Source organism: Myripristis murdjan, chromosome 13 (genome assembly GCF_902150065.1).
Source record: "Myripristis murdjan chromosome 13, fMyrMur1.1, whole genome shotgun sequence".
NCBI classification, from domain to species: Eukaryota; Metazoa; Chordata; class Actinopteri; order Holocentriformes; family Holocentridae; genus Myripristis; species Myripristis murdjan.
This window is the reverse complement of record NC_043992.1, coordinates 28,323,152-28,350,886: the sequence shown is the minus strand read 5'-3', so window position 1 is coordinate 28,350,886 and position 27,735 is coordinate 28,323,152. Positions and strand designations below refer to the sequence as shown.

Here is a 27,735-nt window from a genome sequence, read left to right as displayed (position 1 = left end):
AAACGATTTCTGGAAATTCATTGTGCGGATCTCAGGTGCTTCGCTGCGTTATGGGCCGTTCTGCAAAACTTTATCTTTGAGCTCCATGAATGGTCTCTAATTCTTTATCTGTCTGTTTCTCTGCCTTGTTAGTGGAAATTACCGATCCTCCTCTCCAAACGCTGCATAACCAAAACATGAATAATGCATTGATTTGGAATGTGAGCAGCAACAGACACCCATGTTCCTGACTAAACGGTCCTGTCACAACTGTAACGCTATCAAAAGACCTATACAGCCATGAATTATGAATTATCCACTGCCACAGAGGTTTACCAGTAATAATAATAATAATAAAATAATAATAATAACAATAACATTTTCTAAATTAAGGAGGATAAAAGGCCTAGTAAGAATGTAAGAACAATATCAACTCATAAAAGAAACTTCTGTTGGTTTATTGTAGGAACGAAAAACATTTTGTTAAGGTGGATTCACGTTTCACATGAGTGATGGAAAAAGGTAAAACAATTTCTGTGATACTCTTTTTTTTTCTTTTTTTTTTTAGAAACCCGTGCCTCAGGTACGTTCACTTTCACTTTATAAAAACATCAAAATTACATACAGAAAGCACATGATTTTTTTAATACACGGAAATAAAGTAAATTACAAAATAAAAAATATTCCCCACAAGTCATTCATAAAGCCACTAAATAATAAAAAATAATGCATGTTTCTTGTGTATTAACATATCTTACACGTGCCCGTACCGTTTCGCAAATAGCCTAAAGTCCTCGTGGTATTGGCCAGTGGGCCTATTCGTTTGTTCACCATTTTAAAAATGGCATATAGGGCCTCATGCTCTCCTTTAAGAAGGACAAATCACCACCTGCCAAATATGGACACTAAGTCGGGTTATCCTGACAAAACAACTCAAGTTCAGCATACACATATATTATAATCTCACATTTCTGCTATGTCGTCTAGTTTCGTCTACACCAAAGGAGGTCCAAACAAGGTCAAATAGGCCTTTCAAGTGAGAGATGCCCTTCCTCAGCGACAGGGAGAGAGAGAGAGAGAGAGAGAGAGAGAGAGAGAGAGAGAGAGAGAGAGAGAGAGAGAGAGAGCTCACGCCACGTCATCCGTGAAGACACAAACTCATGCAAACACTGCTGAGGCATTTTTAATTTGGACAAGAAACAGAGGAAGGGGGAAAAACTTGTCTGCTTGTCTCTATTGTGTCAAAGAATTCCCGCATTTTCCGTTACAGAGAAAATGTTTTTTGAAATATAACGAGGCCAGCCTCTATATAGGTTCAAAATGAAATAATAACAACAATAATAACAATATAATATTAAAACAAAAGAAAACAACTGCAGAATGGTTCGCCTTGTTTGACAAAGTATCGACCGTCACAGCTGCATCCGTGTCCCTCCAGAGTGTCCCGCCGTCCCGCCCGGCCGTGTGGCTGCAGAGAGCATGGCGCAGCGGGACAGTGTGTATTGAAACTGTGTATAGCCTTGCTTTCCATTCCCGCTCGTCCCTTTCTCATTTGGCGTCCAAAAATCACTGGTGTAGCCTATATCATGTCACAGTCTTTTTGTTGTTTGTCTTTTCTTTATTTCATAAATAGCCTATATTTTATAGTTATACACGTCGTCCTTCATTTAGAAAAAAGAAAGAAAACATAAATATCGTCCTTGGATTTTTTTCTCTCACTTTGTCCTTGGATTTTTTTTTTTCTTTAACTTGGTAAGCTTTGCCTTTCGTGCTCAGTTCGATGACTCTCAGTCGATATCGCGATAACATGTTTGCCTGTGTCCTCCTCGCGTCACAGTCCCAGGGCGGCCGTGTGTTTTTTGGCCTTCAGTCTCAGGTCGGCGATGCTCGAGTTCTTGTTGGTATTCTTGGCGGCGGCGGCGGCGGCCACTACAGAGGCGGCGGAGGCGGATTCGGCCGCGAGCGTCGCCAGGGGCAACCCGAACGGCGGCGCTGGGAACATCATGTAGGGCGCGTGCGCTGCCAGGTGAGAGTGCAGGTGGTGGTGCGCGTGGGCCACGGCGCTGTCCAGCTGCAGTTGCGCCTGCACCTGAAAGGAGAAGGGCGGCACGTTGCAATGACTATCCTACGGGACGAGACGCACGGATGGGGAGAGAGGGGGAGAACACGCGTTAACTTTGTGCAATGGCTTGTGTGCAGCTCAGCTCACTAGTGTGACCACTGTAGATTGACCACAAGGCCTATGGTGCAACTGTTCATTTTATTCATTTTTAGGGCTTAAAAAACAATGACCTAGCCTATAATTTGCGGTGTAAGTGTAAGAGACCCAAATTTTCATGGTCTTTGTCCATAGCAGACCAATACAATACCAGCATAGGCAAGTGTTTCATAGGGCCCGGAAACCCCAGGGGAGCTTGAAGGGCTTCCCAACAAAATAAGGAACTGCTGAATATCACAATAATTTAATTCTGTGGAAATTATCCTAATTAGATCGTAAGAATGAACATTCAATGATAATTTCTCTCTCGCCACCACTAGGTTATGGTTCTCCACGTGTGGTCAAGTCAGTTATACAGTTCAGTACGATTACATCAACAACAAAACAACCTGTCCCTGAGACAAAAATATCACCAAATAATGAAGAGGGGTATTGCACAGGCCGCACATTAGTATTTTTTTTACTGTTCGTTTAAAAAAAAAAGTATATGAATGATCCATACATATCAATAGAGGGAATTTTCCAATTAGGTCTTACACGCTACGCTATGTTGGCACACTGTATTCGTCACTGTGGTAGTAGGAGCTCAGTTACCCCCTGCGTTGCACCTGGAGTCTGCCCACAGCACATAGCAAGGCCTGTGCCAAGACAGCAGTCCGGGGATTGGTGTGGTCTTAAGACTAGACGCTTCAAAGTAACTTGCCTGTTGGAATGGCATCCGTAAAGCCCCCACGTTGACATATGGCGCTACACGACAAGCTTCAAACTGATTCGCTGCTCCAATGAGAACTCCTGAAAAACAGATGATAGCCTAATTGTGAGGAGAGAATATTCATCTAAACCACAAAGAGTAAACTGTAGGCCTAAATCACGACGAGCAATGAGCCACCGTCGGAGTCAGCTGTAATTAGACCTGAAATAAACATTCACTTTAAAGAAAACATAAGGCTTCTGATGGCATAAATAACTGGAAATTAAACCACGTCTCTATCACAGTGCGTAAAGATGAAGGCTGTTGCACGCACATAGGTGTGTGACCCAAGCCTGTGCATTTGAATGGAACAGACTCCTATAATTGTGTGTTAGGGGAGAAGTCTATATAGTATAAAAACCTACCTTTATGTAACTGGTTTTCCTGCTTTCTGCATTTGGCTCTTCTGTTCTGGAACCAAACCTGTAGGGACAGAAATTAATTAGAGACCTTCTGATTGGCAGCTGCTTGTGAGGCCATGTGTAATTCCTTTCAAAGTGACAACAACCGCAGAAAAACAATATCCCCAAGGAGCACTGAAATATTAATGGCGCTGCTTAACCCCAGATTTTAATTATTACATTTAGCCTACAACAAGCAGGGAGAGATGAGGAGGAGGGGGGGCGGTATAGTGTGGCCCGACTGAAAAAATGCTGTTCGGAAAAAATGGGGTTGAAAACAATATACCACAAAACGAAAAGGGGATATTGAAATCTTATTAGGAGAATAGAAACACTCTTGTTGGAGATGTGCAGGCTGTTGGACTATAATAAATAACCTTGTCAGCGTTGGTTTCATCTTTCTATAGATTAGTGTCCCCGAAGAACTGAATGGACTCTCAGATATCGAATGGCAGCATTGCTATTACGGTTTTGGACATCAGAGCAAGGCGATCTGAGAACAGCTCCCTCTCTCCTCCTCTTTCCATCTCTCTCTCATTAAATGGCCGCTGAAATTAATTACCCTTATCTGCAGAAAATCTATGTCAGTGAAACGTTTAAATGCCTCGCAGTTTTGTCTAATCACCGCCATAACACGTACTTGCACAAAGCCTTGTTTTCAAAGACAGCTCACTTCTCTTTTCGTTCTGTTGAAATCGACAAGCGTCAGTTTCAGAGGAATGACTTGGAACGGAGATAAAACGCTTTATTACTATGATAATCTACTTTGAATCTCCGCTACAAAGCTTCGTATAAATTAGCCCACAATTCACCATGACAGTTTGCCCCTTACAGTAAGTCTATACCTAAACACTGCACGCATGATTAAAATAAATATAATATTGATTTGCCTGTCAGTTTGTCTTATTCACTGTCCACGGTAGGCTACATGTCAATCGGAAACACTCTTTATTTTAGAAATTATTGCAGCAATAAAAGCAAACACTCGGGTATTACTTATTTAAGTATGCAGCATAATTTTACAAAAAAAAAAAAAAAAATCTAAATAAATCTTTGTATTTTCTCTTCACCCAACTATATCTGATAATCTCTACGCTCTCTTAACAGAGTGAGAGGGAGGCAGCAGTTCTTGATTTGGGTAGAAAATAATACATAATTTATGCAAATCCCCGAGCTGTGCTCCTTGCTTGGGACACAATACGCCTTATTGGTGAGATTCCAGTTCAGGCCGGGAGAGCCCTGCAAAAAGCTGGCTTTAACTTTTTTTGGGGGGGGTTTGGAGGGTGGGTTGGGAATGGGGATCTTTTGGGCCCGTTTTATGATTTTTTTTTTTTTTTTTTTTTTTAAAGACCGACATATTCAGCATGGAGACAAATGCTCCGTCGTCCCCTGAGCCGGGGCATAAGGGATAAAAGAGTCTGGAATAAGATATTATGGGGGTTTGATAAATCAGATGAGAAGAGATGTCTATATGTTCATTGTCCCCTGCTCCGGTTACACAAGAGACTGAGCCCCCCTTTCTAAACCCTTATTGGGTTTCTGTGCAGATGGTCTTTCCCCATGAAAAAGGACAGCACTGACATAACAGGGCCTTGGTAACATATACCAGTGAAGTGAAGACAAATATTTGTAGGCTTATTTGTTTCGGTAGATTGGAACAATAAAGATTAAGACGACTTTTGTGATATAATTGGGGCCTAATTGAGATCAGATCATCACCTCCAAATAAATTAGTAAGTGTTTTGTTTTGTTTTGTTTTTTAAATAATAATTCAGTAACTCCTTGTCGGTGAACGCAGAAAAACTTCGCACCATATTTCCAGATTGTTGGCCTCATCTCTCTCTCTCTCTCTCTCTCTCTCTCTCACACACACACACACACACACACACACACACACACACACCAGTGCATGGCTGTGCACACTCTCCCTCCACATAAAATCACACCATAAACAATGTGTTATCATCTTCAGACAACATTTACGCGTGCTAGGACATCCGGAGACCGTGCATGATAACAGAAATCCATAAACACAGTCCTAAAATCCTCCTAAATAATAATAAAGGAAAATGTCTGGCAGGTTCTCCCCTGCAAGGCGGGCAGGGCCTCTTTGTAGTTGTTAAATTATTATTATTATTAGTTGTATTTATAATAATTATTATTATCATTATTGTTGATGTTGTACATTTACACACTGAGGTTAGCCTATATGGTTCTCCAGGGTGTGTTTCTCACACATGGCTGTTGACGGACACACATTAGCTGTTGCTGTGATCAAATCTGTGACCCTCTGGCTCTCTAACCTAACTGGACCCCTCTGCCATCCCAGTCACCATCATGATGGTGATGCAGTTATGATGAGGATTGTTATAATTTTCTGAAATCATTATTTCTCTTTTAACTATTGCACTTTTAGATTCAAAATAAAGCTTCTTGCGGGACGTTCTGATTAGACAATTAGGTCAAATTAATCAGTTGCTGCCCATAGAGTTATATCATTATTATCACGTATTATTTTAGTATTATTGTTATTGCTTCTCGTCACATTTTGATTGACGTGAAGCCTTCCTACCTGCACGCGGGCCTCGGACAGCCCCAGTCGCTGGCTCAGCTCCTCGCGCATGAAGGCGTCCGGGTAGTGGGTCTCGTCAAAGAGCCGCTCCAGCTCGTTGAGCTGCTCTAATGTGAAGTTAGTCCGACTTCTCCTCTGTTTAATTTTAGTCTGTGCCTCGTCTTCCAAAGGCTTTGAGTCCTCTTTCCTTTCTTTCACATCCGTGTTGCCTGTGTTGCAGAAGAGGGGAAGGAAAAACAGCGTCTGTATCACTGAAGCCCGTGACGTGGTGGTAAATAAAAAGGCGAGTAAAGTATGACCTCCAGGCGGTGATCAGCATTAGATCATCAGATATTTTCTTTGACAGGTGAGCGTTCAAATATAACCCCTTCCTTAAAATAGTCCTACCTTGTCCTCTTGCGACTTACACCAGTTTGATAATAAACCTACTTACTATGAATGCACTGAATTTCTATCAAAAATAGACCATTTTATGTAAGCCATAAATAGGTTTGTGTAATCTCTATTCCGCGTAGAAAAGGTGGGAAAACTGAGTTCATGTGGGTTTACCCTTTACAACATCTGGGACTTCCTATTAAAAAAGTGACACATTACTAACCCTATATCGAGCGACCACAGAGAGGAGAGAAGTTAACATGGAGTGAGAACGGTAAAGAAAGAAAGAAAGAAAGAAAGAAAGAAAGAAAGAAAGAAAGAAAGAAAGAAAGAAAGAAAAAGAAAAAGAAAGAAGAGAGAACACATGTGCCCCCTTTCCACACACATCACAGAGCTATCAGACCTCGGATGTTTTGTAGAGCTACATAAAGCTCTTTAATTATTAACTGCTTATAAATATGCATAGGTGTGCCCACTATTGGATGTCTGAAACATGCTTGTCGCAGTTCCATTTTTAACTGTGCTGTCCATGACGAACAGATGGCATTTTAACATGCCACCCAACTGCCTAAAATTACCTTTCCTACATATTGTTGGGCTATGAAATTGTCCAGGTTTAATGGTGCAAGTGTACAGTTAACCAACATCTGATCTATCGTGACTGATAAAATTTAATCGATTGTAGTTATCGTTCTTCTTTCTATAACTGAATGGATATAAATTAAAGCATTACAAGAAAAAAAAAAAATCTCATATTGATTTTAAAAGTGCAGCTTAAATTCATTTATATGCTTCCCTGAATTCTGGCTTGTTTGATTTGCTATTATTATTGTGATGTAATAATATAAAAACAATTGAATTAGGCCTACTAAGGACAGCCCGTGAGAAATAATCCTGGCACCGATTTGCCAATGAGTTATTTATTAAATAATAATAATAAAAACAAAAAAATAAAAAAATAAAAACTTGAAATTTGTTTTCAACTGATCAATAAACAATTGTACGGGATATTCCTGCTCATGTATTTTTCGAGAACTGCAGGTGTCTCGCCAAATTGCAGATGCTCATTTTCATCTCTCAAGTGCAGTGACATTCAGTTACACTGCCAGGTGGATGCTACGCTGTATGCTTTTGCTTGAAAGATGGTCTTTCTGTTTAAAAATGCTTACATAGTGCATAATTGATTGAAACCACTTGAGAAAATAATTTAAAAAAAAAACTTAGGTATAGCCGTAGCACTGAGGCTTTCACTCAATTTGAAGAATTTCAAGAATTTTTGAACCAAATCAAGGGTCATGTTGCACCTATATTGTTTTTATTACCTTGCAATATGAATATGCCGGCGATGCAGCAATGCCATCAAGAAGAGGGTTTATTATTTTCCCGGAGGAGGCCTTCTTGATTATCACACTTCTGGGGCGTTTATGCAGAGGATGTGTGAAATCATACTTCAAAGCAGTGCATTTGCTAACCCGCAGACCATTTTATTAGATTAGGAAATATTAGGCAGGCTGTAGGCGACGTCACAAGCAGTGATACAGTGTTGACTAAAAAGGTGGGAAAGCTATGACTTGTAGACGCTATAGCTACATAAGACAAACAGCTGTTAAAAATAAAAACAGAGATTGAGAGAAGTATTAATTTATGCTTTCCCTTCTCATAATAACATCATTCTCATGCAACTTCCATCAGTTTCATTCTACTTCCTAAGACGTAGCCTGTAGGCCCATGAGTTTAGGTCATACAGATTTATCCAAAAAAATAATAATGATGATGATAAAGGCGGAGTTAACTTTATTTCGCAAATAAAATTGTCGCTAAACTGGACTAAATTGATTTTTTTTTAAGTAGAGCATCACTCCACTGGACAGATGTGCATGTCAGTAGTCCTACCGTCAATGAGTTTGGGGCTCCCGGCGTCCCTGATTCTTTCCGGGCCGAGCATGTCCGCTTCCCTGCCCGGCGAGAGCGCAACGTTCCGGCCAACAGCGGCCACTTCCTCACGGTTCCCCGGCTCCGAGGATAGAGGCTCCCTGCTCCCTGCTCGCGTCGACCCGGTCTCCAACACCTCCCTGTAGGTTATCACCTCCTTCTTCTCCTTCACTTTCTGATCGAAAGACTTGGATACGAAAGCGGTGAGCTCTTCCATCACTGCTTTCTCCACTAAAAAAAAAAAAAGGGGGAAAGGGAAAAAAAAAAATCACACACACTCACTCTCACACTCTCTTCCTGCTCCACGACAGCTTAAGACATCAATGGTGTTGCTCGTTTTAAAGTCGACCCCTAAAAATGATGCGAGGTGGTGCTGCCAACTCTGGAAGAAGGTAAAAAATATATAAAGATATATCTTCCCAGCCAATTCCTCCTCCTTTGGTAGCGGAGTTGGGAACCTGCTGGTGATCCTCTATTGAAGTCACAGTATTTATACTTTGCGGCGCCTTGCCCCCTTGATCCGTGCAAATTACCTCCCCTCAGGATGCCGGGATGAGCCCCCCTTCCCCTTCACTGATATAGGAGAGAGAGAGAAGAGGGGTAAAAACATTAAGCAGCACGGTCGCTATTGGCCATTAATCCGAGATTGACAAGAAGGACTAATTAATTTAATTAAGCGCTCATTCGCTGCTATTGTCCTGAGTTAGTTTTTTAAACACCCGGGAGATGGGCATGGATCTCTCTCTCTCTCTCTCTCTCTCTCTCTCTCTCTCTCTCTCTCTCTCTCTCTCTCTCTCTCTCTCTCTCTCTCTCTCTCTCTCTCTCTCTCTCCGCAGGGGTGTGGCTAAAAAACCTGAAAATGACAAGCTGCTGAGGAGGGAAGCACATGGATGAGGAGTCGTTCCTCAGTATATCTCTGTGATCTGGGGAAAATAAGACACAGCGACAATGATGACACGGAGACAGAGGTAAAGAGCGGGCCAGCTGGGACGCCGAGAGGAGCAGCATCTTAACAGGGAGCTTTAGGAGCTCAAGTGAACATGTGTAGCTCCCGACCCAATGGCGTACAGTTGGTTATAGGCCTGGTAACATTTATTCCCGTGTTTTCGTGGTATTTTCATGTATCAGTGTTGTCGCTGAATGTCTTTATGAGAAATTAAATTTTACAGAAAATAAAAAAAAGTTTTAACAATATCATAATAAAGAAGTTGAGGTGCTGACAGAGGCCTAATCATATTAGGGCTTCTAAAAATCCTAATAACTGATGCTATTATTATTATTATTGTTATTATTATTATTGTTATTATTATTATTACAATTATTGCGATAGTAATAATAATAATAATAATTCTTATTATCATAGTGCTAATAATTATTGTTGTTCTTATTTTTATTGTTGTTTTGCTGATGCTGTCAGACATGACGGATTGACTAAGATTAAATTACTTTTCAAAATGTATTCACATTTGGTGGAAATAACACAGATCAAAGTTTGGAGACCCCTATGAGCCAAATCATCCAGTTTTTCTAACCTCGTCTAAGGTTGCTTTATTTTTCTAATCAGCAATCATGTTTTTTTAAATTGTGATCATTAGTGAAACTATATCGGTTAATATTAATTCTCAGAGGACTTTTTTAGGCCATTAGGATGTTAAATAGCAGCTAAACGTTTAATTATAGTGCCTCTTGCGACGCGTTGCCATTGGGCTCACTAATTACCGTTTTCAACTTGCTTTCCCACTGAAATTATTGTTTATATTTGCAAAATAAATAAACAATGCTTCACTTGCGGTGGAGGTAACGGAATGCCATGGAGACAGAGCAATTAAGGGAGACGGAGAAGCAACATATAGCCAAACAAGAAACAAGATACAGCGGGATTTTGAAATCGCTGGGATAAATTTGATGCAAAATGAAGCGTGTTTATTGATAATCTATATAAAGCCCTGTTTCCACACAAGGGCTCTAACAATTCCCCTGATTAAATATTAACGATGTTTCAGCTTGAACCTTAGGCATTAATTACTATTATTTCTGCTGGATATGAAAGCAGGATGAATTCGTAGCTTCTCGCAAAGTGATTAGCAGCCTCTTATTTCCATTTGCAGTGAAAAACCAATTAGTCGAACAGACCAAAGTGTTATTTCTTATCAGTCATTCCTGTACACATTATTGACTCATTGATTCATTCACTCATAGCCTACATGTTATTAACCGAACAAAGGTAAATCTTCACTCATTGGTCCATATGTATCAGGTAGGCTGTATTTAATGAACTAAATTAACTAAACATGACTGCAGCCCATTATACTAGTTTATTGTGTGTTTACATGCTGCTCTCTCTTTCTGTCTGTGTCTTTCTCATTGTATTGATTATGATTATCTGAGAGGATGAACTTAGGTAAACTAATCATACAACTTAAAAAAGGACTGAAGTCACACACACACACGCGCATATTGTTCCTTATGATGGTTGAATCAGAACGAAATATGACACCCCGATGTGTTACGATGAAACCTGCTCAGTCTGCATATAATTATTAGCTTGCTTATTGCAAATATAATAAAATAAAATAAAATAAAATAAAAAAAGACTCAAGACTGAAATATAAATTGCGCCCATTGGAATGGGCTATAGCCCAGTGCAACATGGCCATCAGTACAGATGATAAACTAGGAATATACAGGCCTAGATTAATCACATGGACATCTAGTAGCCTGCATGTTTGTTTTCCAATAAAATAAAATAAAAAAACAACTTTGGATCGCATCATCCTTAAAAAGTTGCTCGATTTTGACATGGCATTTTTTTTCTTTAAATAAAATCTAAGTTAACTTCAGTAAAGGCTTGCGATACTACTTCTTTTGATTAGTCACCCTCGTAACAAAATAAGCTCATATGCCACTTTGTTAAAAGTTAGCTTGACTTCACAGGAATGTCAAACAAGCCTGAGTTGTTTGTCGATACGGAAACAAAAACAGCGATTCGTGCAAAGTTTAAGATAATATTAAGGAAACGATTTAAGGGAAAGCGTGAGAATTAAAATCTCAAACACATGACAACACTAAATGAGAACATGCGCCTCATCGATTGCTCTGACGTCGACTTCGCTGCCTGGGTGCCATCGACTGCTTCCGGCTCGACTGGCTGTGCCTTGTGACCGGTGCATGGCTGCGCTGTGGAGCTCGGCAGTGTTTCAAAGGTGAGGAGCGGGATTTTCTTTGCAAGGCAGCCGTGTTGGTCATCCTTCACGTTTGCCAGCCGTGTCAAACGCAAGGTGACATGGTGTGGGACATGACAGCTGTGTGGAAGCTGGAGCTAGCGGGGCTCCGTGGCTTCAAATGGGGAGCTTAGTTGAATTAGCATGGTTAGCTTGCTAACTAGCACCCCAGAAAAGACCACTGTTTTACCTCTGACTTTCCTCTAATTTGGAGCACAGCATGCTACTACAACATTATTACAGCTGTCAGCACAAGTAAAATTATACAGGCTTGTGTCAACTCAGTGCCATTTAGCTGAGCTGTATTTACATTTCCACAGATGTCTAATCATAATACACCTGTAAGAAAACTGTAGGAAGGCATCATTTCTGTGTGCTGCTGGTTGTGTTAAATTATCTGAACTATCTATGTTTGTGTGTGTGTGTGTGTGTGTGTGTGTGTGTGTCCCAGCTAAGGGTAAAACTTCATGGGTCGACATTCATCTGACAGCGAGGATGGCAGCCGGAGCAGGAGGAAGAAAAAACAGCGTCGGCGGTCCTCCTCCTCCTCTTCATCCTCCTCCTCCTCCAGCAGCAGGGTGACCAGCAGCCGCAGCAGGAGGTCCAGCCGCAGGAGCCGCTCTCGATCCAGGGACAGAGACAGAGACAGAGACAGGGACAGGAGGTGAACAACACAACCTACATAAACTTTGTCCTCCTCATCTGACATTGCTGGACATTGAGTCCTCTTCTTCACTTTGAGGTCCCAGTTGTGGACAGTTGCCCACCTTCCCCCTGGTTATAAACCATTTGCTTTGCTGGAGTGTCCTTGAGCAAGACTTTGAAACTCTGCCAGCTCCAGGGATGCTGTTCTGTTGTTATGCTTTGACCTCTCTGTGGACAAGGGGCATGTGAAAATTAATTTCCTTGTAGTGGATCAGTTATGGGCGGCACGGTGGTGCAGTGGTTAGCACTGTCGCCTCACAGTGAGAAGGTCCTGGGTTTGCATGTTCTCCCTGTGTCTGCGTGGGTTTTCCTCCCACCGTCCAAAGACATGCAGGTTAGGTGAATTGGAGAAGCTAAATTGCCCCTAGGTATGACTGTGTGTGTGAATGTCAGCGTTTGTCTGTCTGCCCTGTGATGGACTGGCGACCTGTCCAGGGTGTTTCACTGCCTTCGCCCTATGAGCGCTGGGATAGGCTCCAGCACCCCCCCGCGACCCTAGTGAGGATAAGCGGTTTAGAAGATGAATGAATGAATGGATCAGTTATCGTTAAAATTAGTCTCCCAGCATTCCACTTCCTGTCTTAAAAGACGCATTTTATTTGTGTTTGGGGTAGTGAAGCAGAAATTGATACAGTTGTTTTTGTGTTTTTTGGCTTCTCATATGTTCTTTGGCTTTTTTGTCTTTCTGTAGTTTGGTAGTGTGTTTGTCCAGGAGGAGCCCTTTTGCTTGTGCTCCATCTCAAGAGACAGATGATCTGTGATTGAAGTCTCACCTTTTTACTGACTCTATTGAGAGTAATGGTGTGGGCAAATACCTGTGGGTCAAGCCAGAAATTTTTATTGCAGAGTGATTATTTTACCAATTAGCTACAACACGCTTGGTTTGAGCATAATGAAATGTCAGTGTGCAGCTGGATTTAAAGGCCGGGGATTGTTGTGGATCATTGAGAATTTTTTTCAGGATGGGAGAAACTCATGGATACTGGAGCAAAAAAAAAAAAAAAACAGTTCAGGATGAAAACCAGGCTAGGATTTTGCAAAGACATCCCAAGTATTGTAGTAAACAGTGAATTGTTGATTGGGTTTCCCGCAGCATTATAGCTGACCATTGGATTTCCACATACAATGCATGCAGCTGCTGTTGTAAAATGTGATTTTGACTTTTTCATTGTGTTTGGACATTAGACCATTGTAGAGGTGAAGGAGCTGCCCTGCTATACTTTGAGGGATTGTTCTAGGATACATAATAAGGTTAAAATAACTTAATGCTCATACTTTGCTTATTGGTTTCTTGCATGTATTTTTCTATTAAAGGCCGTTACATGTGTAGTGGCTCAGTCTGTGTAGTCTGTTTTAGAGGAAAAATGACACGTTCAGTCTTTGTGTGGCCTACATGTGGAAGGATAGAGGCATGTACCAGTCTATAAACATCTTTTCATGTGTACAAAACTGCTTCCACTTGGTTAGTTAGCAGTTGTTGTGGCAGGCAGGGGTCTAGTTATAATTGACTGTCCTTACATGTGGCTAGAGGCTAGACCATCCCAATCTACCTTCCATCCTCCTCCTATCCATCCATGGCTGCCACTGGCTGTTTGTGGTTGTTGAGACCAGGCCAGTTCATGGTAATTATTTATGAAGTTTGGTCAAGGTCCATTACGGCTGATGGGAAGTCATTGCCTGTCTGGTGAGGGTGGGGCTGGGTGGGTGTAAACCCTGGGACCACAGCTCCTCATCAATTAGCCATACAAGCTGATCAATTAACCGAGACATTTCATGTATCTATGTGCGACTAGTTCCTTTAATGGTACTGTAGACAGTAGTATAGACTGTAAGAAAGGCCTCATACGTGGAAAAACAACCCATGAGTCATGAAAAGTACCAATGCTCTCAGTTACTGACATCGTGATGACTTCAGTATCCCTTGTGATTGCTTTCGGAGGTGCACACATAACATGAGAAGAGAGAGGGAGAGAGTACATGGAACTGGTCCTGCGTTGTGTTCTCGTGGAAGGCTTCCATATCAGCGCACACACACACCGGCATTTCTCTCTCATTTGCCGAACCGTTTGTGTCTTACTGCCGTATCTTCACACATGCCTTTGTGAGTGTGTGTGCGGTAGTGGGATCTTAAAAAAAAAAAAAAAACACCAAAAAAAAAAAAAAATCTCGTGAGTGTATCTTCTGTGCAGTGTGTGAAGTACGAGCACCAAGGCTGTGGAAGTCATTTCATGAGGTCCTGCTCATGGGATCCAGCCTTTAGAATACTAATGGATCTTTCCCTCGCTGCTCTAAGTGCTACAAATCTGGTTTGATAGTTCAGCTTGTGTGTTATTTGTACTACTTTCTTTTGTCCTCTCCATTTCCCCCGTCTTGCTGAGCTCCCAGCGGACTTAGCCTGTGTTTTTTTTTTGTGCTAAACAGATTTGAGTATTTTGGCTTTGCTGAAACTAAAGAAGAGATTTTTTTTTAAATAATGAATATTGCTCAAATTGTTTGCGAGGCAGAAAACGGGGGCTTCCTGCATTTACATTCTCTCCCATAAACGCCTCCTGCTACACAATATCAATGGGAGCGCGGTGTGAGTTGTGTTTGCAAAATAGACGCTACACACACTGCCAAAGCCACTTTAAAGAGCAGCAGAGCAGCAAAGGGCCCCCGTGGAGGAACTGTAGGGCAGCCTGCTAACTCTGCATGGCTCTGTGGCTCTGGGCTTCCAGCATACGTGTTCACTAATGCAAAGTAGGCCTCAGCAGCCATCGGCACCGCTGCTAATAGGTGAGGTTGTTTTGGACATTAGGACATATTTGCTCCCGATATGAACAGCAGATCAAATTAGAAAATACAGCATTCACTTATGCATGAGATGGGGCGGATTTCAGAAGATGGATTGTGAAGTGTTGCGGATTGCTGAATAAACACAGTGAATAATAGAACATGGCGCTTTGAATGACAAGACGGGGAGAAGAGGGTGAAGGGAAAGGGGAGTTTATATGGGAAGAGAGGAGGATGATTTTTATCGTAGGTTTTATGGATTAAAAAAAAGCAAGAATTATATAACAGGGTTGTATCATGATTGATTAAAAATGATGATCATTTTGCTTTAGATAGTGATCACAATTATTTATCACTGTTATTAGTCTTAATTATATTGTGAACCAAATTATTTTGCTGTAATTTTGCATCAGCATCTTGGCTCTTTTCAACTACTCTTGGGCAGTGTAAGTGAAATCACATCTATCAGTGTTGCTGGTATGGCAAACTTGCACAGTGATTAAGTGTAGAAACTAAAATCACCGTATAAGATTACACGCATACAAATGAACAAGCCTACTGAGTAAGTGATCTGAAGTCTTACGGAAAGTGCCAGTAAAGGGGTGCAGTTTGTATATCTCTGTCTGTCGGTCTGTGTGCCTCAGGCGAAGAAGACGCTCCAGCAGCAGTTCGTCCCACAGTTCGTCTCGCAGGAGGAGGAGTCGCAGCACAGACAGAGACAAAGGGAGGAGCCACCGCTCGCACAGGTCACGCAGCCGAGACCGGAGGTAACATGCACAGAGACTCCCAATACCACACATCCATGCACCCACGCACACACTTTCTCTCACCAAGTAACACAAATTATCTTCGTAGCTTCCAAAACATCTTAACCCAAGATAAGAATCGCGGCTGTGTGGGTGTAAATTGACATTTTAAAAAGTGGAAAACATTTTTTTTGCCTTCGTCTCCCCAATTTCCTCTGTTTTTTTTTCCCTTTTCTTTCTTTTTTTGCAACGCTTGGTTGCGCAAGGCAATAAAAACATCAGGTCACCAAAAACTACATATTTTACGCACTATAAGTGACACAGTGTCAGTGCGCTCGGTTATGGATAAATATTCAATAAACACTAAATACTGAAAGATAAATTATGTTGTATACTCACTGAGGAAAAAAAGTGAATTAAGATAAGTAATGTCGCTCAGTATGGTATTTTTCCATAAGGAAGGCATAGATTGTAAAACTAAGAAAAACAAAACAAAACAAAACAGATAACATAGAAGTCTTTTAAATACCGTTAGATACTCTCCAAATGTTGACTGTAGAATGTAGATTAAATATATTCAGTGCAGCATTAAAACTATATTTCACAAACCATATTTCACAGTTTACTGCAGTAAATAGATAAATATACATCCTTTAGCACTTACGTCTTTCTGTCATGAGACACAGACCTACTGGCACATGGAAAACGTGTCTTTTAAATTAGTGTTTTGTGTGTGTGTGTCTCTGTGCTTGTGTCTCAGGCTGCCCTGATGTGTTAATACACTATCCCTCTCAATGTGTGTGTTAATGAAGTAGAGACCCACAGAGTCCCCAGGTCATAAGCAACAACGGTTCCTTCCTCCTCACTGCTTATCCCCTTCTGGCAACAACTCCTCGCAACTCCTCTTACGCTCACTAATGCAATTAAAACATCATTACCCATACACACTTTGTTAAATTAGGATTATTATTAGTACAGCCGACTTTTTGGTATTTTAGTTTATTTTTTTGCAAGGGAAACATTTATTCATGCACGATGAGTGTGTACACACCTGCACCTCTCTCTCGCTCTCTCTGTCTGTCTCTCTCTTTCACACACACACACACACACACACACATACTTAAACTCACACTCACAGTCAATAGTGTATCCTTTTCTGAAACATAAAGGGGGGCTCTCAGTGTGTGGTGGTCCATGTCATTAGCATAGCTAATCTGGTGCTAATGAACCAGTAAACTGTGCTGTTTTTAAATCCCTTACACACACACACGCACGCATGCACACACAAACGGCAACACACACACAACTGAAGAAAAGGTTGTCGTAATATATGCGCAAGCAAGGCCCTTTGTTTATTTGTGTATGGCTGCAGGGGAGAGCAGAGATTATTTTAATCACAAAAGAAAAAGTGTTTTAATATCTTCATTACAGAGGTGTCAGGATGAAGGGATGAGGGAAGAGAGAGCTTTGACAGAGACAAGGCTGATGCCATGACAAGGTACTCCTCCTCAACTCTCTAACCTAATAGTCAGAGGATAGCGTTTGATTGTTTACTGCTCCCGAACAAAACAACAAATTTCGCCATTGAGCCTTATATCAGAGTTCCCATTCTCTCTCTGCTCTCCCTGCAGCACCGGTCGCTGCCATTCACAGCAGCACCGGTGATTAAAACGCCAGTCGAAAACGGCATTGCTTGGTGTGGTGTGAGATGAAAGGTGGAGGGGATTTGGGAGATTTAGAACTACAGTCGATGACATCGGTGTTTACAAACGCAGCGCTGTGATTAGGAGGGTTGCGTTGTGTAATCGGCTTAGCGCCGAGCGAGGAGCAGGTGGGTTGGGCTGGGGTTGGTGGTGGTGGTGGGGGGTTTGTTACGAGGTGGAGGCGGTGATGGGGGTGGTGCTGTGCAAATTCAATCTAAGGATATAAGGAAACTGTTGGTGATGGCATCGCCGACAAATTTAGTTTGTGCCTGTAAAACTGTGTCTCAGAGAACACAGAGCACAGAACCACCTCTGTGAGACCAGTCAGTGCAAGTTGGTTGCTTAGTGGGTAGTGACCAGTGAAGACCAAGCATCCAACTATCCTCCCTTTTAATATTTTCACATGTGCTGCAGCTAAGAGCAGTGATGTTTAGAATGAAATGGTGTAGTAATACTAACAACGACTGTGGTATTATAATTGTGTTGTGGACAGTTGGGTTGCTGCACGTTCTGCAAATCCCTGGAGGAGTGGTTGTGGCAAGAAGTAGCTTGGTGTATATTGTGTACAGGTCCCTAACTGCCATTACTCAGTGTGTGTGTGTGTGTGTGTGTGTGTGTGTGTGTGTGTGTGTGTGCCTGGGTTGGGATGAGGCTGGCTGAGCAGCCGAGGGGCTGGCTGATGGATCAGAGGAGGATTGAGTGGACAGGACCTCATGATTGATACGCAGACAGGATATGAGGCGCTGCCTGCCACCCCTACCCTGGCCACTCCAACCCAGCACCACATCCAGAATATGAAAGAGGGGAGAGAGAAGGAGAGAGACAGAGAGAGAAGGAGAGAGACAGAGGGAGACAGAGGGGGAGAGACAGAGAGAGAAGGAGAGAGAGAGAGAGAGAGAGAGAGAGAGAGAGGATAAGAAGTTTGAAGAGAATGGAAAAGTGTGGAGGGGATAGGTCGAGTTAGCGCAGGAGAGGGAGAGAGCGGAGAGGATCTTAAAGGAGTAAAATAAAGAGGGAAGACAAAAGCGAGCATGGGGAGAGAGAACGGATGAGCTTGAGAGAGCGATATTATTCAGAAGAAATGAGAATAATAATGTCTGCACCAGAATATTGCAGGGGAGAAGATTAGGACCATAGTTGGGCTGCTGTGGCTTGAAGGGAGGGAATGTTATTACCCTCTTTTCAATCTCTCATGTATAAATAAAAAATAAAGAGATACATGAAATAAGAATAATGCTTCATCATGTGTTTACCATCGATCGTTGCTTTGCTCCTTCTCTCTCCAGTCTTTCTTTCCACCTCCTCTCTTTCTTTCTCCGTTTTTTTCCCCCTGCCTCAATCAGAGGAGGGCCAGGTCCCCTAGAGGCAGCCAATCTTGCCCTGAAATGTAAAACAGACAAGAGGAGCAGATTACCTATTTGCCATTAATGTTTATTCTCTTTGATGTGAGCAGGCTGATCAGGCTCTGTGTGTGTGTGTGTGTGTGTGTGTGTGTGTGTGTGTGTGTGTGTGTGTGTGCCTGCGTGTGTGCCTGCGTGTGTGCGTGCGTGCATGCACACAAGCGTCTGTGAGGTTGATTGAGGGTATGCATGTATGTGCAGATTTGCTTGTATGCATGTTCACGGGGGGTGTCATGGCCTAGTCCACTGGGGGAGAGCAGAGCAGATCCGAGCCCCGCATGGCACGGCAGCGCACAGTGATCTGATGTATACCCAGCCCAACAAAGACGACATGGCTTCTCATCACAGCCGGATCACAGGCACGTCTTTAGGTGAGCTCAGTGGAGCTCTGTAGTGCTGGGTGTGTGTGGGTGGCCACAGCAGAGTTTAAATGTGTGTGGCTCAGTCAGACAATCTGTCAGTCATCCATTCACTTAGCAGGTAGTTGTAGAGCTGGAGGAGTGGCGGGTGAGATGAATCCACAACTCGACCCCTCAAACAGAAGTCAGGCATCGCCTTGGACACCTTCTGTTCACACGTACACACATATAGGCATGCATGCGCCCTTATAAGCAAGCGTGTATTGGTGGGCACACACAGATGCTTACATTTCTCTCATTAATATTTCAGCAGTGTGTTGAGTTAGCAGGGCAGAGTGCTAGCGTCAGGGTTTAGCCTTGCTAACATTGGAGCAGCTACATCACTGGGCTGCTGTCATGACTCTCTGGAGAGGGAGACCTCTAATTATCTGTCTTTCCCCCAGAGGAGATAGATAGCAAGCTAAACACCAAGCAGCTCACTGGGCTGGCTGGTGTCTGCCTCCTCGGAGCCTTAAAGGATGGGGATGCTGAGCTGAGCTCGGGTGAAGTGGCTGGGATTTGGGTTGGGTCGGGAATGGCTTGAAACCAAAAAAATATATTTTCTTTGTTTCCAAATCAGTTTGAAACAGAGATGAAATGAAAATATCAAATTCTGAAACTTTGAAAAACAACAAACATAAATTTTAATGCAATACACAGGTTCAAAGCACATTTTTATAAATAATCTCCTAGGTTTGGTTTCTGGCGTGGGGGCTTTCTGGTGGCTTCTATCACCGAGGCTGACATAGAAACACAGTACATAAAAACACAAATCATAATACAAATACTACTACTAATAATAGTACTAATACACTTTGGCTAAAACCATTAGTGGACACTAAAATATTTACAGTGTACAAAGTCAGGATAAAGACATGTTTTTGGTACAAACCAGTCATCTGGACCAAGAGTATAGAGTTGAGCCTTTATTATCCCCAAGGGGCAATTTGTCTTGCAGTAGTTTGTGTATATACATACACAAGTTTGCATAAACCACAGACACAAAGACATAAGATAATTTAAAACCTGAATAAAGCCTTAAGTAAAACCTGATTTATAAACTGTTAAGAAATCCAGTTGCAGCGGGGACAAACATGCCTGATACAAATGGGACAAGACAGTCAAAGTAATAACCTGTAATTTTAACGGCTGGGATTATGCCGTTGGCTTTGCACACGCAAAATTTTTTGGACTCATTTAAAGACTTTAGTAAAGTGGGGCTTTAATTGATGCCCTCAGGAAAGTTATCTTGGTCTTTACAGAGGTCAGAGGTCAGGGTCAGCTGCAGGTCAGCATGTCTGGTTTCAGTGCCTTGCTCAGGGGCACTTTAGTAGGTCGGGTACTTGCGATAACAGGAGCTTGAACCTGGGTCTTTTTGTCTAACCAGGCCATCCTGCTGTGTCCCATGGCTAGAGGCTCTCTGCTCGCCGGATCGGGGAGATCACAGAGGCGGTCCGGGCGTGTGTGCGTGTGCATGGGTTTGTGTGTGTGTGTGTGTTTGTGTGTGTATGTGTGAGCGATGGCTCTGGTATTTATTTCACACCGCAATTTTCCCTCCCTTATGAGATGAGGTGCTGTACATCTGCTAGATGGCTTTTCCTGCCTAGCACCGACACAGAGTGCTCGCAAGGTCATGCAGGCAGCCTGGGAGAGGGGAGGGCCTGGGTGAAGGAGGGAGGAGGTCATGAAGGGGTAGAAAAGGAAGGGAAAGGGGTAAAAATAAAAAAGTGGAGGCAGGGTAATTGAGTGGGAGAGAAGCGAGGTGGGGTGAGGAGAATCAGCCAAGACTGAGGAAATATCTGCTGCCATTAACATGAGTTTATAGTGGGCACTCCAGTCGGCCTCCCAGACTGCACCTGGTTCTGCAGTTCCCCCTGTCAGAGAGCAGAGTGGGAGTTTCTGTATGTTTTTGTGCGTAGCTTTGACATGCATACAGTTCAAGGTGTGTGTGTGTGGGTGCGTGAGACAGAGATGTGGCAGGTGGCTTGGGGTGTCGCTGGGTTCATAAGGGAAACAGCTCTGAGTGTGTGCGCGTTGAGGACATGACAAGTGAAATCTGTTTCCCACCGCGGCCTGCCGAGATCTGGCGATTATTAGAGAACCATAAGGCATGAATGATGGTGTTGAAGGATAGGAAATAAGATGAGGAAGAATGGGAACAACCACTTTTTTTTTTTTTTTCTCATATCTCATTCAGCACTGTTTTGATTCTTAGCTGAGTTTGAAACCTATTGTGTGTGTGTGTGTGTGTGTAGGGGAGTGTGCAATGCTGGACTTTAAGAGCAGGCTACTAGCTGTTTATCATCTGTCTGTCTGTTACCCCATGGGCTCTCACCATCTTCTTTTTTTCTCTCTCCCTTCCACAGAATGACATTTAGCCCTTTTTTCCTTCTTCCCCTATTACCGGACTTGCAAAGTGTTGATTTAAACTGAAAGATGACCTGGTTTGGTTCAGCTGCGTCTTCTGTACTCCATAAAAATCAACATGCTTCCAGTCTTGAGATCTGAACGCGTTTGTTGTTGTGTTTCTCTCTCTCTCTCTCTCTCTCTGTCTTTCCCTCTCTCTTTCTCTCTCTCTCTCTCTCTCGCTCTGTGTTGTCTTTTTTATTTATCTGCTATAAAGGCCAGTCAAGCGCTGCTCGGCTTTGTTGTCAGAAACCTTTATTTACCAAAGGGAGGAATAAGTGACTGACACAGACAGCCTCTTTCATCCCTGCCTCGCCGCGAGCAGTGTTCCCCTCCACCGCCAGAGGAAAACTCCCCTCACCCCTCCCTCACCCCTCACTACTGCCAAGCACCCCCCCAACACACACACACACACACACACACACACACACACACACACACACACACACACACCACCACCTCCACCACCACACCCCTCCATCCTCCAGGCTCGCTACCCATCAGCCCTCTCCCTTGGGTAGCAACCTAGCCATAAAGCCTGCTCTGCTAAACACACACACACACATGCACACACGCACACACACAATTCACTTCACAAAAGGCAGTACACCAGTGCTCTCACACATACGATCAAATGAGTGAGGTAGTCCAATAGTCCCAAACAAAGACAAGTTTTCCATCAAAGCATTGCCCCGTTTCTGTTTTTTATCCATCTGTTAAACAAACTTGGGGTAATGATGTTTATATAGCTTATAGCTTTGGTTGGGTAGGTGGCCAAGCATGTGTGTGTGTGTGTGTGTGTGTGTGTGTGTGTGTGTGTATTTGATGCTGACTGAGGGAGATGTCAGAAGTGAGGAACATCTTTGGCATCAATGCCTGACAAAAACAACTAAGCTTACTGATTTGTGGTCATGGTCCAGAGTTTGAGATGGCATAAAAATGTCATAAAAAAATCCTTGACAAGGTTGTAAAGAGAGCGAAGATTGCTAATTATCAATTTTCAGAAACTTTATCTTCCTTTCCTCAAACTCAGGTCTTCTTAACATCTACAAAATGTATATTCTTCATGTTTCTGCTGATCTTTTCCCAAAGCAAGCATTCGTGCATTACAACGGTCATTTTACCTACCTTTTTCTCCAACTATTTGGTTTCCATTCATTCCTCTACGATATCAAAATGAAGTTTCATAGACTTCAGACTTTCTTCACACCAGTAATCCATCACTGTAATAAAGTCGTCCACATCAGTTTTTCTAAAAGCAGCAGCACTGTTGTGTTTTGATTTGACTTTAAAATGGGCAAAGTGAAATGGTGCTTCTGCAGGAAAATAATCCCAGAGGAAGAGTTTGCTTTACGCAGTGAATTATCAGCTCTGTGGTTTATGAATGTTGACACCTGCATAACTTGCAAAATGGTTTGTTGCAATGTAAAATGCAGGTAAATTGTAGTAATAGGTCCAAACATTCAGAATCACTGGTGTGGTCCTTTATTATCATGCTTTACCCATTAACCATTCATACTGAAATACAGGCATACCCTCCAAAGACAAGACACATTTATTTCTCAAAGGCATTTAATAAACTGATTTGCCTTACAGAGACCAACAGACATTGATACAGATAAAAATGAGATGAGAAAACAATAGTTTGTATTTACTAATCTGATTCAGCTTTTGACTGAACTACATTTTTTTTTTTTGGAAACACGAAGAACATTGTTCTCCTGAGCCTTAGTGTATCTGAAGACAAAGTCATGAAATCTAATATGGCACCTTTAAAGATAAATATTCATAATTTTTAATTTCACTCAAGTTCCAGAGTTTGCTCAAATTTTCCAAAGTTGGCTCAAAATTCTTCAAAAAAAGTAGAAAGTTTCTGGAAGTTTACAGCTCTAATTATGGCCATTGTTTAGCTGTTTTTCATTTTGAAAGCTGTGTGAATGAATACTAATCTTAGTAATTAATTTGAGCATCATAGAAACACCAGACTAGTTACTTTATGTCTGTATACCAAAGACAAAGTTTGGCCGATTGATGACTGAAACCTATTAGAAGTATGACATTCCCACTGTCACTTCTTTGGTAAAGACACAGTTGTACTGTTTTTGCAGATAAAGCCACGATAATGCCAATAACCCAAAACACACAATCAGCCGTCATTGTGTTCACTTTATCATAGTGAAAAGCCTCATCCGTCTGGCCAGACCAAGAAAAAGACAGAGACAGACGCTTTTAGCCCTGGCATAGGAAAATGAATACTAAATGAATCTCTCTCTCTCCTTCCTAGTCTCTCCCTCTCTCTCTCTCTCTCCTATTTAAGCTTCTTGAAGTTCTTCCAAATTGGGTTTTAAATGCCAATTAGGAGGTTGAATGTAGTAAAATAAAAGCAAATGCAGGCAGGATGGCCTCACCTTCTGGCTGGTTAGGCTTCAGAGAGAGCAGAGCCGGACCTTTGGCTCCCAGCGAGGCTTTGAGAGAAATATCCTGCCTAATGAACACATTAATTAGAACCATAACTATTTATAAGATGATAATTAGAAACGAAGGGAGGTAAACTGGGCTTTTCCTGCAATTAATGGAGGATTAATTACGGGAGCTAATGAAGTGGATTTTTGAAACGCGTGGAGGTGAAGTACAGAGATGTGCAGCCCGCTTTGTGATCACTGGCATAATTATTTTCTGCAGCGCCAAAGCGTTTGAGGCCCCGGTCCTCGCCGGCTCGGGCCGGCTAATAAGCATCATTGCATCGTTATATATGCACTTAAAAAGACTTGCCACTGAAATGACTGTCTAATTATTTCTAATTGGCAGGCCCTGTGTGTTGTCATTGAGCTGTTTGGAACCGCAGCGGAGCCCTGGGTCTAATGACGCTTTGGGCGGAGAAAGAGGGAGAGGGAGAGGGAGAGGGAGAGGGAGAGGGAGAGAGAGAGGGAGAGAGAGAGAGAGAGAGAGAGAGAGAGAGAGAGAGAGAGAGAGAGAGCAAGTGAGATTGGAGAGAAGGGAAGGGAGGGGTGCGTGTGTGTGTATGTGTGTGTGTGTGTGTGTGTGTGTGGGAGGGGGGGGGGGGGGGGGGGGGGGGGGGGGTGCTCTGCCCATTGCCTGCTGCTCATAGCCTGGCCAGCCCATCGCCTCCCCGTGCCACTCACCCAGCAGGACAGCGGGTCCCAGAAACATGCCCGGTGCACTCAGAGGTCACCCTGCCAAGTAGCCGAGCAGCAAAGTTGTATTTTAACGGCGCTCTTTTTTTTCCCTCTCTCTTAATTAATGGCTTCCGCTCTTAATTTATGCACAGATAAATGCTGCCGTCTGTCCATGGGTTTTCCTTTTCGCTCTCACATGCACACAGTCTCTCTCTCTCTCTCTCTCTCTCTCTCTCTCTCTCTCTCTCTCTCTCTCACACACACGCAGACACACACACTAAGAGGGAGGTATCCTTATGTGTTACTCTGTGTGATTCAGTGGCCAGGTTTCAAGCCAGTCCATCAAGGCCCACGGGAAGAGAGCATGAATGGACAAACCTCAGTCAGACCTGTTTACCTTGTACTCTCGTTATGTTCTGGCTCAAACCATATGGACACCATCATTCCCCCAGGCCTCGGTGGACATGCCTATCAACCTATATCGGTAGTCTTTACAATATCTAGACATAGTCATATTCACATGGACACTCAGCGTTTGCTGTTTGTGATTTGTTAGAATGTGAAGTAACACTTATTCAGTGTGTGCAGGCTTGCGAGCAGGACTGCAGCTTAACATTATTTTCACTGTCGATTAGTCTTCTAATTTTTTGATTGATCATTTAGGCTATAATAATGTGTCAAATAATGACAAATGCTCAGGGAAAGTTAGCAGAGCCCAAAGCGATGTCATAAAATTGCTCTCTTAGTTTGAGCAGCAGCCAAAAAAAAAAAAAAAAAAAGAAAGCATTCATTTTATAATGATAGGAATGAAGCAAAGTAAGCAAATCTTAGCATCATAGTGAAGCTGTAATCAGCAAATGTTTGGGAGTTTTACTTGATAAATGACAAGAATAATTTGATTATAAAAATTATTATCAATTCATTTTTAGCCGCTTGATCGATTAATCAAATAATCGTTTCAGCGTACTTGTGGGTGTTTAGATGTTTAGAATATATTCACGTTGCCTTTCTTTACTGCTAGAGCTCTCTCTCTCTATCTTATACATATGTAAGGTCCATTGCATGTCTCGGGGTGTATGGTGTTTGGGAGTGTGTTTGAATGATTGCCTAGGATTATGTGTGTGTGCACCTCACTAACTCGTCCTAAGCAGAGCCATGTGTGTTGTCCTGCCAGAAAACCTCTGTCATTCCTCCTCTCCCCTCGAAGAACTTTAGAGCAAATTGCCAGCTAATAGAAGCTCTGACTGCACTTGTCTCTCTGGTTCGGACAAGCACAGGAACACACACACACACACACACACACACACACACACACACACACACACACACACATGGTTTCACTCACACATTTAATAATTTAATTGTGAAAAAAAAGAAGAGAAAAAATGAGAGAAAGAGAGAATGGCAGAGAAATGAAACTGGGATCATGTGCGTCTTGACTGAAACCTTGACAATCTTTTTGAAAGTAATGAAACACTTTCTCAGTATGTGCGTGAGGTTTTCTACATGAGATTTATCTTCCTGTGTTTTTTTTTTTTTTTTTGCTCTGTCTATCCATTCGGGTTTTGGCAGAGTTGCGGACATGAGGAGGAAGTGGAGATAGATGGATCGCACAAAAGGATACGTGGCCAACTGTTGTGTGATTGGTTGAACAAAGAGCAGAACACTTCTGTGACTGGCTGAACAGAGAGCCCAACATCGTTATGTTGGACTCGAATCAAAGCGAGAAAAAATGTAATTATTTTAAATGCAGTCATCGGTTTTGTCGCAGTGGACGTTTGCCAGATCTCTTTGTAAACTCAATGGGATATTGACACTCACAAACTGGGGGATAACAAAGTGTGTGCCCTGCCTCTCTTGTGGTACTGCAGATGTGTAATGAACGGCTGTCATTTATGCCATCCGTGTAACATGTGGCATCATTTGAATGCCGCCTCCCAACTGTCAGCAGTGCACAGCAAATTAAATCAATCTTATGATTGATTGGCTTGAATATTTTTAGCTTAGATGATTCCTCCCAAAGAGTGAAGGAAAGTGAAGACAATGCAAGATATATACATAAATGAATAAACAAATGCATTAATTAATATATTCACAAGTAAATAAAATTGATCTACAAATAAATAAATGAATGCATGAATAAATATGTAAATAAAGTAAAATATTTTACCTGGCTGTATCAGCGATAATTTCCTGTAGCAATAATAGACAGGAAGTTTTAGATGTTGTCAAATGTGTTGCGTACACGTGTGTGTGTGTGCATGTGTGTGTGTGTAAGACACTGATATATAGAAGAGTGGTTTTCAAAGTGGGGTTTGAGGACTCTCAGGGGTCTGCCAAGGGGTCCTCAGCAAATAGAGTTTAATTTCACTATAATTTAATTCACTAGACATTTTCACCAATCAAAACATACATTTGGATCATTATGTTAACATTATGCTCTAATCTCACCACTTTGAATCTATTTGTCAGTGTAAGTATGACTCCCTAAAAAATGTACTACTTGACACAAAGCAAATTATCTTTTGCTTTTTAGGTCGCTAGGGCAAAACCATTTCAAATGGTGATCTGTAGAGAAAACCGACTCAGGGATAAAGACAGTGAAAAAGTTTGAAAACCCATAATATGCATCCTGTTCGATGTAGGGTTTTTAGGAGGATGGGAAGGGAAGGATGTTGTGTCTGTGGGTTTCTGTGCCCGCTGTTTTAGAAACAGGATCCTCTCTGATCCTCTCCAGCCTTACAGGTCTGCGTTGCAGTGCTGCTGTGAGCTGACAAAAAAATCCCTCTCCCCGCTAACTAAGGTTGATCAGCGGTAAAATCTGCCGTCTATATGGGCTACATCTAATTCTGTACGTGGGACACGCATGCTATGAGAAGCGACAGATGTATCTGAGAGGAGAGGATTTTTTTTGTCTTGGAGGGTGGAGTGTTTTCTCTTTCTCTCCATTTCTTGATCTCTGTCTGTCTGTCTCCCTCTCTCTTTCTCTCTCTCTCCTTGTTCTTCTTGACAGCAGTTC

The 27,735-nt window shown here is 42.3% G+C and overlaps 2 protein-coding genes across 4 annotated transcripts in view; one reads left to right on the top strand and one right to left on the bottom strand.

Moving 5' to 3' along the window:
* Positions 1–416: 416 nt before the first annotated feature.
* shox2 (shox homeobox 2) overlaps positions 417–27,735 on the bottom strand; it is a 49,852-nt gene continuing 22,533 nt past the window's right edge. The window contains exons 3-8 of one of the 2 annotated variants that reach the window (XM_030067875.1): positions 18,629–18,755; positions 8,190–8,459; positions 5,922–6,130; positions 3,314–3,371; positions 2,901–2,989; positions 417–2,104 (exon numbers count right to left, since the gene is read on the bottom strand). In XM_030067875.1, coding sequence (XP_029923735.1) covers positions 1,811–2,104; positions 2,901–2,989; positions 3,314–3,371; positions 5,922–6,130; positions 8,190–8,445 — 906 coding nt within the window. In that variant the 5' untranslated portion in view covers positions 8,446–8,459; positions 18,629–18,755 and the 3' untranslated portion in view covers positions 417–1,810. Of the gene's footprint in view, positions 2,105–2,900; positions 2,990–3,313; positions 3,372–5,921; positions 6,131–8,189; positions 9,034–18,628; positions 18,756–27,735 lie in introns of those variants that run through there. The other variant, XM_030067876.1, reaches the window with a different exon arrangement.
* Positions 11,322–27,735, top strand: part of rsrc1 (arginine/serine-rich coiled-coil 1) — a 133,082-nt gene continuing 116,668 nt past the window's right edge. The window contains exons 1-3 of one of the 2 annotated variants that reach the window (XM_030067873.1): positions 11,322–11,431; positions 11,901–12,113; positions 15,571–15,693. In XM_030067873.1, coding sequence (XP_029923733.1) covers positions 11,917–12,113; positions 15,571–15,693 — 320 coding nt within the window. In that variant the 5' untranslated portion in view covers positions 11,322–11,431; positions 11,901–11,916. Of the gene's footprint in view, positions 11,432–11,486; positions 11,507–11,900; positions 12,114–15,570; positions 15,694–27,735 lie in introns of those variants that run through there. The other variant, XM_030067874.1, reaches the window with a different exon arrangement.